At 44.6% G+C, this 15979-nt stretch overlaps 1 protein-coding gene across 4 annotated transcripts in view; it reads right to left on the bottom strand.

Annotated features, from left to right (window-relative positions):
* The window catches only part of LOC143368551 (uncharacterized), a 165625-nt gene that overhangs the window by 102949 nt on the left and 46697 nt on the right, over positions 1 to 15979 (bottom strand). For all 4 annotated transcript variants that reach the window (XM_076811415.1, XM_076811406.1, XM_076811398.1 and 1 more), the window contains one exon: positions 4738 to 4828. In XM_076811415.1, the coding sequence (XP_076667530.1) occupies positions 4738 to 4822 (85 nt within the window). In that variant the 5' untranslated portion in view covers positions 4823 to 4828. The remainder of the gene's footprint in view (positions 1 to 4737; positions 4829 to 15979) is intronic.

Below are 15979 nucleotides of genomic sequence, written 5' to 3'. Positions count from 1 at the left end.
CGCTAAAACACAACAATTAGAGGGAACTACTTTTGTTAGTCAACTAACCTCATTAGTCAACTACTTAGCCCCGGTCTCCCCTACTCTTTCATCCCCACCACAAAGCAACTGACGTATAAAAATACTTATAGCGCAAACCGCGTTTGGCTACCTGAAAATCAGTTTGCACGGCGTTTGCGCGCGTACCTTTTTGCAAGCATTATCGCTAATCATTCGAGACTCCCCTTCCGTGTTACTGCGATTCGGGTTAATGTCGGGAAGAATTCCCAATCTAATTTAATAGATTCTGCGGTCAGGGGAGCATTTATGGCGGCGCCAGGTCTCGATTGAACTCGTTTATGGAACGTTTATGGGGACTTCACCCACACGGGGCTTGACAGACACGCGACTCTGTTGAAACGTCGCCCCACCACCAAATCTTTTTCCGCGATTTAATTTCGCGAAAGTGCGTGGCTCTGGTCCGCGGCAGAAGCGGGACGACTTTTAAGTACAACAAGCCCACAGGTTTTATGTGCTCCTCTGACTCCAAAGCCCTTTAGAACTGTCTGGTCTTGCTTGCTGCGCCGTTAAGTCCGGTCTCGTAAATTCGTTAGATCGGAATCTGTATAGGGAATGTCCCCGACAATTTAACCGTGATATTCGAATATTTTGAGTCGCCTGCATCATTAAATTCCGGGGGGTGTGGGTGGACGTTGCGTGGAACGCGGGTCGCTTGCTCAGATTTTAATTTTAATGCGCCCATTGAAATATTTTACCGACCATATGGGTATTATTGTTACTCCTGGCAACAGGTGATAAAGTTTCATTGAACCCGCGGCAAATTATCTTAACGACCGCGGCTGTAATGAGAATTTTCCCGGTTGAAATCGCTGTAATCAAATGGTAGTTTGTGGGAATGTTGCCAGGGACAATTGCAATAATATATCTATTAAACGAAACAACAAATTTGAAAATAGAGACGCGTACATTGTTTCCAGGTGAAGCCACGCTGATTCGAAGAATATTCACAATACACAATGTCCAAAGCAATTACTATTACCTTTTCCTAGATCCTTCCATTGAAACAATATGGGACTTGGATTCCCCTATACCGGGTCGTGGACGAGGAATAGTCAAACCTCCGCGTCGCTATGATTTTACAATATTTTAGAACAGCAACGGGGACGGGTCTGATTCGCGACAAACGACAATATTTGCATCGATATCAATGGACCCGCGAGGCATTCATCGCCGGTACGATCGCTGTTGATGTAACAGCCTGCGGACGAAGTTACGTGGCATTAGGCATTAAAAGTAATGCGATTATTTCTGTTAGTCTGGGATTTTGGAGCACAAAGGACATCGACTGTTTCCAGCTCGCGCGGATTTTCATCTCAATGGAAGGATTATACGGTTGCACAGCGAGGCTTTGTAAATAAATAGACTGATCTACCCGGCGCGGCACAGATCATTCTTGCGCGGCGCGTCGAATGAAAATACAGGATTTCCATTAAACCGACCGAAAGTGGGGGATTTCAATTAGGCCTGGATTTTCAATTCCCACCTACGGGATATCAATTAAGTGCCAATTTTCCTGAGACCAGCTAGCCCCCTCCCCGTTAAAGGGTAACCCCGATTTCGATTCCGCCTTAATTACTTCTGTCCGACGCTGATTGCCTATTATATGCTGCCAGCCGAGGCGTGACGAGCACCGCGCCGTTATATCCGAAGGACATACTTTTTTCCGCCTCGACGAGCTGCATTTGTCCCCGAGGATAGCTTTGTTGCAGAGGGAGCGCTTTCCGCGACCGTTTACTGCTCGCGTCTCAATCATCACTCTGCTAGGGAGCAAATTCGCGAGCTTCCCGTTCATAGACAGTTCAGAACGGTACCTATTCAAAGTAGAAACGTGAATGAAATTTTGGCACTGTTATAACGCAGGAAGGCTGGCGACAAACGATAAACGAGTCCTGCGAATAAAAACTCGCAATATCTACTAAACACTTTCACGGCGACGAAACGGCGATTACTTTTTCCCGAGTACAGAGCTCGCTCCAGGTTCCCATCCAGTTTCATCAGAATCACAGCGCTCTAGTTCCAAAATGCCCGTTCACCGATTACCCCCCAACGCCACGGTCGCTTTCGCGTCCGAAATCACCGGCAGAAAATAATCTCTCCTCCTGCGTCGATCCTGTAGCCACGCGCGATCGGCCCGACACATCGAAGGTAACAATCGACGGGCAGGTCGCTTTTGACGGTGGCGCGGGATTTTTCCGCTTACGTGGCCGCACTTAATTTGCCCCTTTTTACTATCCGTTCGTCTTGTCCGCGGTAAAAGCCCGGCACCGAGGGATCCGGCAGCGAACTTTTCAATCTCGCGGTAGATTCTTGGCTTCCAATCTGCTCCCAATATCACGGGGTATTCGTCGGGCTTTTGAGTTCCCGGGGAGTGAATTCCAAAGCCCCTCGATTTCGGTGCGTCGAGTTTATCGAGCGGATAGAGAATCCTCGTCCGTGTACCCTCCATATGCGCGTCCCCCGCTGTATGTACGTACATAGCCGCCGCAACTGTACTGGCAAAGGGGGAGGATCTTATCGCGAATTATTGACAGACGAAAATTTTACGGCGAAACTTCGGTCTTACGGTCCGAGCGTTCCGGCCGGGGGATTGTAAATTCATTTATACTGATAGCGATTAGGAGAGGTGCCTTCGTGATGGTGAGCTGCGAGCATTGCGGGGGTGTGAGTGGCGATGGGGTGGGAAGCGATTTGGAAAGATTAGGAGGTTGGATGTTAGGGGATCTTAGAGGGTTCTGGGCCTTGAAACTTTGGAGTTTTGAGTGTTCGGTGTTCTAGATTCAAAGTCACTCGGGATTATAGGAATTTGTACGCGTGGTTGCGAAGGCATTATTAAACTGAAGAACTTGTAGTTGAAGCAATCTTAAAGGTAATGCACCTGTCAACAGTTTGGTAGCTACACGGTAACACGGGGATTATGATATTGAGATCAAAGCGTGTCTGACTATAAAGCAATCTACTGCAGCGCGCCGCCTACCCCAGTAGTACGACTCAATCGTTATCACCACGCCTCCCTCTTCTCTAGACTTTACATCAAATTAACTGGAAATTACTTTGAGTAAAAGTTGTTGAAATTGTTACAAACTTTGAGGAAACGCACAGGCGTCGTTAAGGGGAATTGCGCCTTGTTGGGCCGAAAAATAGATAATTCTTTGTGAATTTTTTGTACAAAAACGGTCTGGAAAAGTAAAAAAGCATGGCAGATACAGAGAGAGAGTGTTGAAAAATAATCGGGTAGTCCTGGCATTGACGAATAGTACTGCAAGGGTTATCCGAAACACAAAAAGGAAAAGAGATTTTTAATCTATATGAACGTGGTTATCGGAGGTAGTAGATTTATTGCCGTATCTGGTACCGTTCCTTTTTTATTTAAAGAAGTTTTCCCGATTTTGAGGCAAAACCATTCTCAGACTCAAATCAGGCGCTTCATCTTCTTCGAAAGGCTGCCATTTTAACATTTTTTATTTTTCTCAATGCATCTGCTACCACCGATAGCCGCATTCACAAAGATTAAGAATCTATTTTCCTTTTCGCCATGTTTTTTTTTACCGTCACACAAAAATTCAGAACAATAGTTCAAGATACAATAATACAGCCTGCCAAACCTCAACTTAATTTATCGAACCGTTTTTGTACAAAAAATTCACAAAGAATTATCTATTTTTCGGGCCAACAAGGCGCAATCCCCGCTTAACTCGGCGGGAGGCGCTACTGGATAAAATTTACCACAGTGGCGCTAGTTGTGAAAATATGAAGACTGTTTGAGTTTTTGTTACAATTTTTTAAAGAACTTTAATAAAGATTTTACGAAATATCATAAATTTTGTTTGATTCTTAAAACACTGTACTTTAATATAAAAATTACAAAGTTAAAAAAATATATTCTGAAACCGTGGTTTTTTACGTTTCAATTTTGGGAATTTTTGACCCGTTAGCGACAACCTGTGTTACAACATGTGTTGCACCTCCCGCCGGGTTAATCTCACAAATTTCCCCAGTTACGATGTAAGTGATTCTTCCACTATGAATTTGATACTTCACATGTTTTCTGAAATTCCCAATTTTTTATGTAAAAATGATTGTAAAATTCCCCATTTTCCATATAGGTGGGCGGAATAGAAATCATGTGTGTGGCGTTTGATTTCCCTCGATGCAAGGCTACCGAAAGATTGGGCAACTCGGTGCTGACTAACCAGATCCAGAATTGAATCCCACGATTCGGATCAAATCTAATTTTTCTGAACGAGTTGTCGTAAGGCGCTCCAACGGCGAGTACGTGGAGCACGGTAACGACACGGAGGGAAGGTGAGCGTTGTAACTCTTATTGGCGGAGGGACACGCGGTTCTAATTAACTTCGTGTCGTCTCCAGGGATTTAATCCCGTGGAAAACCGTTTCACCGACCGAGCAGCAGAAAATGTTAGGACTCTGCATCTTTCGTAATGTCGTGGAGCCGGTCGTGAGCAAAATTGAAGGTGCCCCGAGTGAAGTGTCTGTGGAAATACATGGGCCCTGTTTTGGCGACGCCAAATTTTTGGACACCCCCTCCCCCCTTTGGAATGAGAATCCTCATCTGCTACCTTGCGCACTCCTCGCTCTTTGATATTTACAAATTTACCAGAAGCATTTGCCGATATTCTTCGACACAACGCCATCTTAAAAGAAAGATCTCGTCACTCACTTATGTTCTTCTCCCTGTACTGCGACAGTGAATCTCCGACGAGGCAGGCGAGGACCAGCCAGACAACGAAGCCACACCTCCCCATTTCGATCTGTGAACAGAAGACAGGGATTAGCGGAGAATTTATTTTTTAAAAAACCACAAAGAATTTTTCAACAACAAATCGAACGCGAAGGAACATATTTTTTAAATCTATTCTTCTCACGACCCTATTGTGAGACAATGTGCAGAGTTTCCAGCAGTATGTGAACAGAAGACAGGGATTAGCGGAGAATTTATTTTTTAAAAAACCACAAAGAATTTTTCAACAACAAATCGAACGCGAAGGAACATATTTTTTAAATCTATTCCTCTCACGACCCTATTGTGAGACAATGTGCAGAGTTTCCAGCAGCATGTGAACAGAAGACAGGGATTAGCGTTGAATTTATTTTTTAAAAAACCACAAAGAATTTTTCAACCACAAATCGAACGCGAAGGAACATATTTTTTAAATCTATTCTTCTCACGACCCTATTGTGAGACAATGTGCAGAGTTTCCAGCAGCATCAAAGAGGAATCGAGGGAGACACCTTGCCCGCTTCCTATAAAAGTAGCGCGAAAATTTAATTCTCGTTCCCATTCAGCGTTCCCCAGCGTTTGAAAAAAAATGTTTCCGCCCGAATCTCGGCGCCGACACGATCGGACCCGCGGAACCCAGATTTATAGAGGAAAAATGTAAATAAACATGGACGTCGGGCAGAGCGACAGAAATGAAAGGTCTCGGATCTCGCGATCGGCGCCCATCCCCTAGTAACGTTTATCGTGGATCACTTTTGACAAGCGAACAATAAAGCGCTCGCGCTGCCCATCGTATTATTCAGCGACAATGTTGGCAGCGCGCGGAGCCAGCGTGCAACGAGGAAACAAAAGCTGGCAACGATTTTCGCCACCCCCCCGTATTTTCAGCGATCGGCTGGTTGCGAGCAGATGTTAGTATTAACAGGACCGTACGCGAAATGGTTGGCAATCATCGAAGTCCTCTACAGTAATCGATCGTCATAATGCTTTCACGTCATTGACAACTGTCGAGCGTTCAAGCCACACCCTCCCCCCGTCAGTAGCCGATGCTGTCAGGAATCAAAAGCGACCCGGTTCGATGAGATCCTGCCCGCCAATTATTGGCCCCGATTGGCCGCTCATTAATGCAGAGCCTGCGCCATCGTGTCATCTCCTGGCTTGGCCCCATCTGGACAGGCAGCCCGAAGACGCCGTGGGACGGTGGCGTTAAGTGCCGTCTTAGGATCGAACTTCGGCCGTTTAAACTAATTAACCGGCACCTAGCCAGGCCGATTAGGCGGGAAACGGTGGATCGTTTCGACCCTCGTCAAAGTCGATGGCCCGCTGTTCGATTCATTAGATCCTGCGTTCCTGTTGCGTCAGGGACTCGGTTTGCTACGAGGGTACGATATGTTGCGGGAAGTGTCCCGTAATGGCTGTTGTAAGAAAGATGGACGGTTCGACGTGAAACGATGAGCGGGCGATGGGCCTACGTGTAGGAACTAGAGATAAGATGCGATTGAAAATTCTTGTGGGGAGTGGACTTTTGTCTGCACCTAGATTACAGTGGAGGAGCGTAAGTGGAGCGTTAGTTGGAGGCTCTAGCTTTCAAGTGCAAAGCAGTGAGTGACAGTGGAGATTTGCTTTCAGAAATTCAGTTCTGCGTAGGTATACTGGATGATTAAGGGGTTATGCCTACCTGCATGGTATGAAAACTTAAGTATTTTCGGGATTTTTTTTTTTTTAAATTTGCAGAAGTTTTTAAATAAACGGTTGTATATTCGAAAGTATATATTTTAAAGTTCTTGCAGTTTTTTTTTTGCAATGCGATTTGTAAATAAATAATGGAATTATAAGCGATCTTCCGGCAGCGTTTTTTTTTATTACGGTGATCACTGTAGCTTTGACCTGATTCAACAGAAATAAAACATTCGATCAAATTTAGTTAGTATATTAGATTATCTTGTCCTTAATCGTGGCTTTTTCGTTTCCGTTGCGCAGTTTTTATTTTACAGATGAAAAATGATGAAACATGAGTGCGATTCTGTAGTGAAAATCGATACTTTTGCTATGAGAAGCCGCTATTCTGTAGCAAAATAATATTTTTGGATAATGAACGATCGAGGACAAGATAAACCAATATACTAACTAAATTCCCGCGAATTCTTTGTTTCAGATGAACTAGGTTAGAATTAGAGTGGTCACCGCAAACTACTGAAACAAAATCGCTGCCGGGAGATCGCTGATATATTTATTATTTATTTATATTTTCCATAGGAAAAATTACCACAAGTAGTTTAACATGTACACTTTCGAATACATACAAGTTTATTTAAAAAACTCTTCAAGTTTGTTAAAAAAAAATCCCGAAAATATTTGTGTTTTCAGACCTTGCAGGTAGGCATAACCCCTTAAGGGGGTATACCCGTTTGAACGCTCGGAAAATGTGCACATATTGGGGATATTTTTGCAAGTCAACGGCTTGATGAAGACTCTCCGTTTTTGTATTATGTATGCATAGTATTATGAGCTGCTTAAAAAAAAAGTTTCAGTTAAAAAACTATTGTTTTTCGGAAGTTATAGATGCATATCCCAAACTCTCTCGATTTTAGACGGCTACACTAGTTGAAATCAAAAACGGTCAATTTTTTTTTTTATAAAATATGTGAACAGCTATGGATCTACGGCGCTGATTTTGAAAATTTGGAAAAATAAAGAAATGGTGAGATCAAAGGTAAAGTTAGATTTTTCTAAGAGGAAAGTCCACGTTTTTCCTTTATAAATAATAAACGGGGAATCGGAATAAAAAAAGGCGTCGTAGATCGATGTGGAATTTTTATCACGATTCTGCGTGCAAAATTGGAAGTGAATCGGTTGAACGTAGCGCGAGTTTTTAGGGCCACCGTAATGAAAAATGTAGTTCCGCTGCGATCGGTCGAGCCGCCGCGCTGCGCGCCGCTCCGTGCTATCTGGATTGTTCCACTCAAATGACTGTAACTTCATCAATCTTCCGAATTTTGACATCGGACTTGATTCATAATATTTCTAAAACATCAATCTATGAAAATACGTAAAAATATCTGATTTATTCAAACGGTTATACCCCCTTAAGCTGCAATATTGATACCTGTATTTGTATAATATTTGCTCATCTTATTTCACCCCCTTCTGTTTTTTCTTTGGTATTTGTTATTTGAATCTTAATTTTAATTTCACCTTATTTGTCCGTTCTCTATTCATGTCTCTTCGTGTCATTATAACGGGCCAAAGGGTTGTTACCCGTAATAAATAAATAAATGAATATCACAATGAAATCGCTCCACTTACTCGAACTTCTTCTATTTAGACATTTAAACACGAATCCGGCCCACCTCAGGTATGGAGCAAAAACAACAGTTACAGTAACACCGTCTGATCTCAAAAGAATCCAACGTTCCTACGTGCAAATGCCGCGGATGATCGCGCACGAGCGAAGAATTCAGGGTGGAGAGTCGGACGATTCAGCTAGACGGTAGCGGCTGAAAGGGAAAGAGAATACGGCCGTGTCGTAGGTGGAATAGGACAGTAGGGGATATTATGAAATATTTCTTTGAGGATTTCGTAGGGGGACGGCGGGGGTTGGCGGAGTGGGGAAGCGTTTCGTTTGCCGCGCGGAGCTTAGCGGAGCAACGTCGTGCACGGGAAGCGCCCGGGTACACGGCATTCAAGACCTTTGCGCCAGTTTCCATGAATATGATACGGGGCAAAGCGTAACAGGAAAGTTTCGTCCGCGCGACGACTCTTTACCCGCGAAATTAACGAGATTCCAGCCGTCGCCGGCGCGCCCCCGCTATGCCAAAGGAATACGGAAGGGCGCCTTTCACCGACGAGAATTTCGCGAGCACGGCTCGAAGGACGCGCGAGAGATTGTTATTGGGGTTGTAGAATCGGCGATATACACTTACAGATGCGATTTCTATGTGAATTTTACGCGAATGCTTTACTTCTACTATCAACGGACACCGTCGAGGTATCTGACGCGGATCTGTTTCTCCTCGAAATGTGCTGTGAAGTAGAGAAATCTGAGAGACTACCTATTTCTTTACTTTTGCCCAATCGCAATTTTGAGGGCTGAAACAGCCCTTCGAAGTTCCAAATGGCCATTTTTCGTAAATGAAGGGCGACATCAAGAAATTTTATTCTACATTATCGACTCATTTTTTCATATAGAATCACCCTCCAAATTTTCTCCCACGTGTACTGCTGAGCAACTAGTTCCTGATCAGTTTAGAGATAAAGATTTCTCATAAGAATTTCGAGAAATGCCTTCGAACGTGTCACCGTGTCCATTACTCTTCCAACCTCAACAGCAAAATATAGAGAATTCTCTGTAAAAGATCGAAGACAATCGTCCTCTTTCACTAAAGAGATGAAATACCAAAATAATCTCCACACGGTCATTTATATTTCAAATATCCCACTTCACGACTCGCTTGATGTCATCAAGTTAAGTGTACCAGCCTGCATACAGGAATCCCAGATGTCCCCATTAACGACGCAGAGTCTTAAGAACCGAGGTCCCTCCTAAAACGAGGACATAGAGAGAAGAGCAGAGAGCCCGTAAAGTTGGACGGATAAATTTACGGTTACTTTCGCAATATCCGTCACGGTCCACGCGCGCTTATTTCGCGAGCGAGCGAGCTGCCGGGGGGCTTTGATCGCGTCCGAAGAATAGACGACTGTGCAGCGCACCCTATACTTCTCACCGGGGCTTATCCCTTTCCTTTCCCCAGCCTCTTTCCCGTGAAATCCTCCGGCGAGCGGCGTAAAAGTTTCTATTTTTCCCAAAGCGAGGGGACGAAAAACATCGTCCAGCGCCGTGGCGTCAGGTAGCGTCATCCCGGTGGCCTGAAGAGGGTCGGGCTCCTCCACGAGGACACGCACGCGTGGCAGCGTCGCGGGGCAACGCTCCAGACAACGGCTGCACTCCACGCGGAAACAGCACCTTCGAGGATCCTTCGGCGTTTCATCGATCATTGCGCAAACCTGGCGAGGCGGGAGCCCGGGCTACTTGCACGTATCTCGTTTCACGGTTAGCCGGATCTAAAATATCCCCCTGGCCCTTTTCATCGACGCTAGAGGCCCGCCGGCCTCCGCGCGGGCGGAGGGCCTTGATCCGAGACGGGAATAAAACGAGGATGGCGCGCCGCGAAGGCAAACAGGATGCATCTCGATTTTGGGGCCGATCGATAGGCGGATATCGGTGCCGGTTTCCATCTCGCGTACCGAACCTACCGTTGCATGATCAGCTCGAGGAGGGAACGTTTAAATAGAAGGTCTCGGAAGACCTTCCACGGAGCAGCCATCGAATGGAGAAGATTGATTCCTCGGGAACGAATCGCTCATGCATGCTGGACGCGCGGGGCCCCCAAGTGTAGAGGGAGATTCTTTAAAACGATCGATCGCACGTTACTACGAAGAGAAACCTACGTTGGAGGTTTTCTTCTGATCGCATCTATCGTCGAATGAGGTAAACTTTGACCGCAAAACTAGATTTTAAGGGGTGGTGTCACCTTGGACGCATGGAAATCGTGGGTTTTGTTCAGAAAATCTGGTTAACGGCATTTGTTGTACATCTCTTGAAGATTACAAAAAATTCTTTTTTAACATAATGGCTCTCCCAAACATTGACCACGTTTTAGTGCCGAGAAACGTATATGACCCCTTGCAGCTACTCAATGCCCCTTGCCGGAGAATAATACTTGTTACACAATAGATACAAGAGAGAATCCGTTCCTTCCTGTCACTCCACTCAATTTTACCGCTCCTTTCCCTACTGTTCCGCCTTTTACTTTCCCTCCCTACCATATGAAATTCGCTCTGTAACCTCTTTCGCATCCTTCAAGCATTCAGTGCCACTATATTTTTCGCTAATCAGCATTAACAATTAATTATTAACTTTTACTTTTGTCATTTTCCAACTACACGCATATGATGTTAGTTGTTACTTTTGATTATGTTATTTGGAGGTCTACACTTACTTTTCGTGTACTCTATTGTGTTAGTTTTAATTTTAAGTAGCTTTAAATGGTAAGGTTAATAACAGCTGACGGCTGTACCTCGCTTTTTGCACTCCTCCAGTGTTATATGTGCTATTCAAATCTAACTATTCTTTTTCTTTTTCCTCTTTCTCGTTTTTTTTTTATATGTTTTCTATAGTAAAGTCTACTGTGCAATAAAGAATTATTATAATTTGCTTTGAAATCTAGTTTTGCGGTGAAAGTAGAAAGCAGAATAGCAAGATGTGGCAAATAGAAAGATCCTACGGTTAGAATGTTCATTACGACTGTCTAGTAATGTCCCCGTGGAGAACGGGACAACGGCGCGACTCGTTTAGGCCCAATCTCCGTCTCTCAGCCGGCTGTTCGGTTCCGTTAAGACAGAAATCTCGCGATTATCGGGGCGAGAACGGCGGTTTTTGTACGGGCGAGATGCACGCTCATTTCTCAAATGTCCTCGAGGTGGACGGGAACAGAGACGTTTGGCCAGCCGGCGGAAAGCGAAAAACGTCGGGGGTGCCCCGCGCATCCAGCTGTGTGCGAACGCTGGCGCTCGTGTTGCGCGCCGGCAGGAAAAATGGGAGACGGGTCTGACGAGGATGGAGGGATTTGCGAGGGAATTTCCGGTAGGGTTCCCGCCACATCCGACCGAGTGATAATTAGGGCTGTTCGTCACGGAACCGGCAAGGCACGAGAAGGGAAGGCGGGGCAAGGTTTCCGCAAGAAAGCCCGCTGATCGAACAAACTTCCTCGCTAAATACCTCTCCAGAGATTAAACCGGCGGGCTCTATTCACCGACCAGAAATTCACTTCCGTCTAGAATCGTGGATAGCTGAACTTCGTGAGCGCTGCTAAGGATATTTATGTAAAGCAATCGCATCTGACTTCCCGAACGGTTTCATTGTCGCTGGATGGAGATCGGTGATTGACTTTCTAGGGATGATTGCTAGGCGCCTGATCTCTTTATTTTACAGAGTACACAAGAATTCAGGCGGTATTTCTTAAATCGCGATAGAAACAAGCACCTACCGCAATAGCCCCGTTAATTGATTTAAGTCGTTGTTGTTTAGTACCGGCATACATTGCCAGTGAGATGGACGTTACAATTTCGGTCCGAAACTAATCTACGTAATCTGCAATTTCGTAATTTGAAATAAAATACTAAGCTTGAAAATTCAAATGTGCTTATTATTATTAGTTCGCATGGTGTCCAAAAGTATTTGATATATTTCAGACTATTATGTCATAATATGTTTATGTAATCTACAACCTTTGAAATCTTTGTACATGGGGCTGAGCGGATCTCGTCATTTGAGGTGAATCGGATCACGCTTTTTTTCATTTCAGAGTTTTTATGATTATAAATATAACAATTGTTTGTATACAGATGGTTACATAAAAAAGAACAATCAGGGATCACGGTGTCCGGAAAAACTGAAGGAAGCTGTGATAAAAATTAAATCTAAAGAAATGGCGAAAAAAATAAATTCATGATCTTAAGAAGGTGGCATTGTATCTGCTGTGCACAGTGGTGCGACGAGAATGGTGCTGATAGAGGCGGTAAAAAGCGACAATATTCTTGCGATCTATGTGCTAAAAGTAGTCACTTGACTTGACTCTGATTTAAATTAAATTTCTTTAAGTTGATTCTAAAAAATTTTGTTATGGCAATTTTATTTATTTCAGATATTTCTCCCTTTTTAGTGTTTTGTTTGCAGAAGAAGATTGCGAAGTTTGAATTTATTTTTTATTATTAATATTCAAGCCCAAGGGGTACTAGTCACAAATATATAATACAAAACTAGTCTTTTAACGTTTAACTATTATTTTCTACCACCAACGCAAAGTGATCAATATTCGCCTGGGTCGACCCTACCAAAGGCATTGGACAAGTCACATTCCTGCAAAGCTGAAGATCTTAGCGGCAAGTATACAAATTTGTATTTCCAAGTGAATTAAAATAGCGCGCGGTACAAAGCCAGGGTCGGAAACGAATGGAGCTCAAGGGAAATTACTTTCCGCGCACCGGGGCTGTGGAAAAATTAAAATCCAAGGCGCGAAGGATCCAGTACAGCGCAGAAATTTCGACGGAGTTACAAGCCCCTCATTAGCGTCACCTCGTCCCGCGTCAAGCGACGAGGGCCGCTTAATGAAAGCAACCCAGAGGTCTTGCTTAAAATTGACTGTGAAATATCTGACCGGGGTCCCCAGTAAACTGTTCGCGATCCCATACCCTCGCTGTGACCTTAATTCCAGTGTCCTGTTAAAAAGGAACGGGTTGTTGGCTGAGAAGGCCGAGAGGAAATAAAAAGCCGAGAAGGAACGGATGGGACTTAAATAATTGAAATTAACCTTGACATTAACTTGGGACCCGTGCCGTTTATAGAAAAGAAGAAAAAAAAAACTACCGAAGTACGTTTCATTGCCAACGGACAATCGGTCTACTACGATGCTCCGTGCCCAGGATCCCAACGGAAAGGAAGCGGGCGCAGTTAATCTTGCAATATCGTCAGGTCGCAAATAAACAGAAATGACTTTTCAGGGCTACGAGGCGATACTGGAAGTTATTAATGGCGGCTTGGCGAACTCTCATTTCGCCTCGTCCCAGCGAGCACCGGGCGCGAATTAAGGAGTACTGCAGAGGAGGCAGGGTCGGGGAGGGCGGGGGAGAATAAAGCCGGAAGAAGATGAAAGTTTAACCCGTCCCCCGGCCGGAATCGCGAAGATGAAGCACCTGAACGTTCCACCACTTCGTTTTCCGCAGTATGTTTCGAGTCTTAATATTACTTCGCCTCTCTTATTGCTATCGTCCTCGAGCCTCCCCGGTTTATTGTGCCGCGCGTCGCTTCGCCCGCGAAGCAATAAAGCAACCAGGGCGGGCCGCGCTTATAAAGAAACGTACGCGGAACGGCGGCCGGCCGAGGGACGGACGAGAATCCGAGCAACGACCGCGCGTCTCCTCCCTTTAATCGCGTTATCGTGGTACAGAGATTTGGACGTGGAATACTCTACACCCCCGGGGGTTAACCGACGGCTCGCCCCGAGATTAAGAAAGAATACCGAATTCCACCCTCGCGGCGGCGCTGGAATTTCTCCTTTGCCCGATAACCGTGCAGCTCCATGCCAACGCGTTGTTGGAATTAAAATGTTCACCACACGGGGACCGCCGACCGTTTAGAGGAGCAAGTGGAAGACGAATGGGCGACGCGGGAGAAATATAAATTACGTGTGGAGATACTTGGGTAAATGAGTGACAGTGAATTCTTTGCATGCATCGTGCTGAAGTCGGATAGATATTATTGTTGCTTTAATTTCTGATGTTAAATGTTGTTTGCCATGTTTCTAATGGAAGAAACAATTTAATTGAGGATTAACGAGACCCACGGGGGAAACATTTTAGAATTCTTTAAGGGGGTACATCCGTTTGAACCCTCGGAAAATGTGTACATTTTGTGGATTTTTTTACATGTCAACGGCTTGATGAAAATTTCCCGTTTTTTTACTATCTTTGCATAGTATTATGAACTATTTAAAAAAAAAATTTCAGTTAAAAAACTATTGTTTCTCGGAAGTTATGCATACATATCCGAAAGTCTCTCGATTTTGGACGGTTAAACGGTGGGCCTGAAAACAGCTGTATGTCGCGTCTAAAATAAAAAATAATAAAATTTTCTTGTAAAGTATGTCAATAGCTATCGTCCAACGGGGCCGATTTCGAAAAAATTGAAAAATAAAGAAATGGTAAGAGATCAAAGGTAAAGTTACATTTTTCTAAGAGAAAAGGCCACCGTTTTTCTTTATAAATAATAAACGAGGAATCGGAATAAAAAAAAACCCTCGTTGGACGATGTGGAATCTTATTACGATCCTGCATGCAAAATTGGAAGTGAAATAGATGAACGTAGCGCGAGTTTTTAGGCCCACCGTTTAGCCGTCTAAAATCGAGAGACTTTCGGATATATATATATCCGATGCCAAATTAAGGTGTAAGCTTCATCTTATAAAGAATGCATATAAATTCCTTAAACCTTGTTTCTTAACTGCAAGACTAAACTATTAAAACTTAATTTTCTCCATCAGGCTATTTCGTGATATTCCCTGTTTTCCCCCCCTTACCGTTCAAATACACCTGAGCATTCAATAATAATCTATTCTCAGGACAAGCTCGATAGACCCTCTGAGTTCATAGCTTTAGCTTCCAATCCACTCTTCTCTGGATATTCGAGGACGCAAATGAGACTCGTGCAAACAGGAGCGTCGCGTAAGGAACAAGCTGGATCCACAAACCGATCCGTTTCAAGGGTACAAACAGCCGGTATCCTTTCGACGAGCAAAGGGTGGAAGAAGAAGACTCCAGCAACAATACGTGCACATATTTACAGGAGTACCTACTCCCTTATTTACCGAGCCACGGAAGGACGAGATTTCTACGGGAGGAGGGATGGGAGGGCGCGAAAGATCGAGGTGGATGAAGCACTGTACGTGCGCGCTCGGCAGCGACCCCCCCATGCACAGTGCTCGCCCTTCGAGCCACGTCCTTCCAGGCGATATTCCTTATTTGTTCCAGATGCCTCGAAGTTCTCCGGGAAGAGGGCGCATCGACATGTACTTAAGACACCCAGGGGGATGAAGGTATGGGATAATGGGAGGGAGGGGTTGGAACGGCAACTGGAGGATGGAAGTCAGTGAAGCGAGGTTCAGCTGGAAAGGAATAGGAAGGAGCCTCGACGCGGCCGACTATGCTCGATATTTTATTCATTTTTTGTTTCCCTCCATAAATAGACCGCGAAGAGCACGGGGTGGTTCTCGACACGGAAACAGTCAAACGTGACGGGCGGTGAAAGACGGTAATAGGATATACATATACTCGCTCTGTTACTGACGTCCGCTTTTTTTCCGGTGGGAAAACGCGACACTGTTTTCTGTATGGGACAGGGGAAAAACGAAAATGCCTTGTATTCAGACTGTGGCGTGGAACGTGCTTTCGGATCTCGAGGAAAACAAGATCCCCTTCGTGTGTAGCGTTCGAGCTGTGTACATGATTTTCACCTTTGCTACTTTCGATATGTATTTCGGTAGGAAGCGAGCAGAATAATTGCTGTTTCTGCACCAGCGGCATGTAAATTGGCGGACCGCTTCGATAATCATTTTAACGGAGTCCAAGT

Source organism: Andrena cerasifolii, chromosome 1 (assembly GCF_050908995.1).
Source record: "Andrena cerasifolii isolate SP2316 chromosome 1, iyAndCera1_principal, whole genome shotgun sequence".
Lineage (NCBI taxonomy): Eukaryota > Metazoa > Arthropoda > Insecta > Hymenoptera > Andrenidae > Andrena > Andrena cerasifolii.
This window is presented reverse-complemented; position numbering and strand designations above follow the sequence as displayed.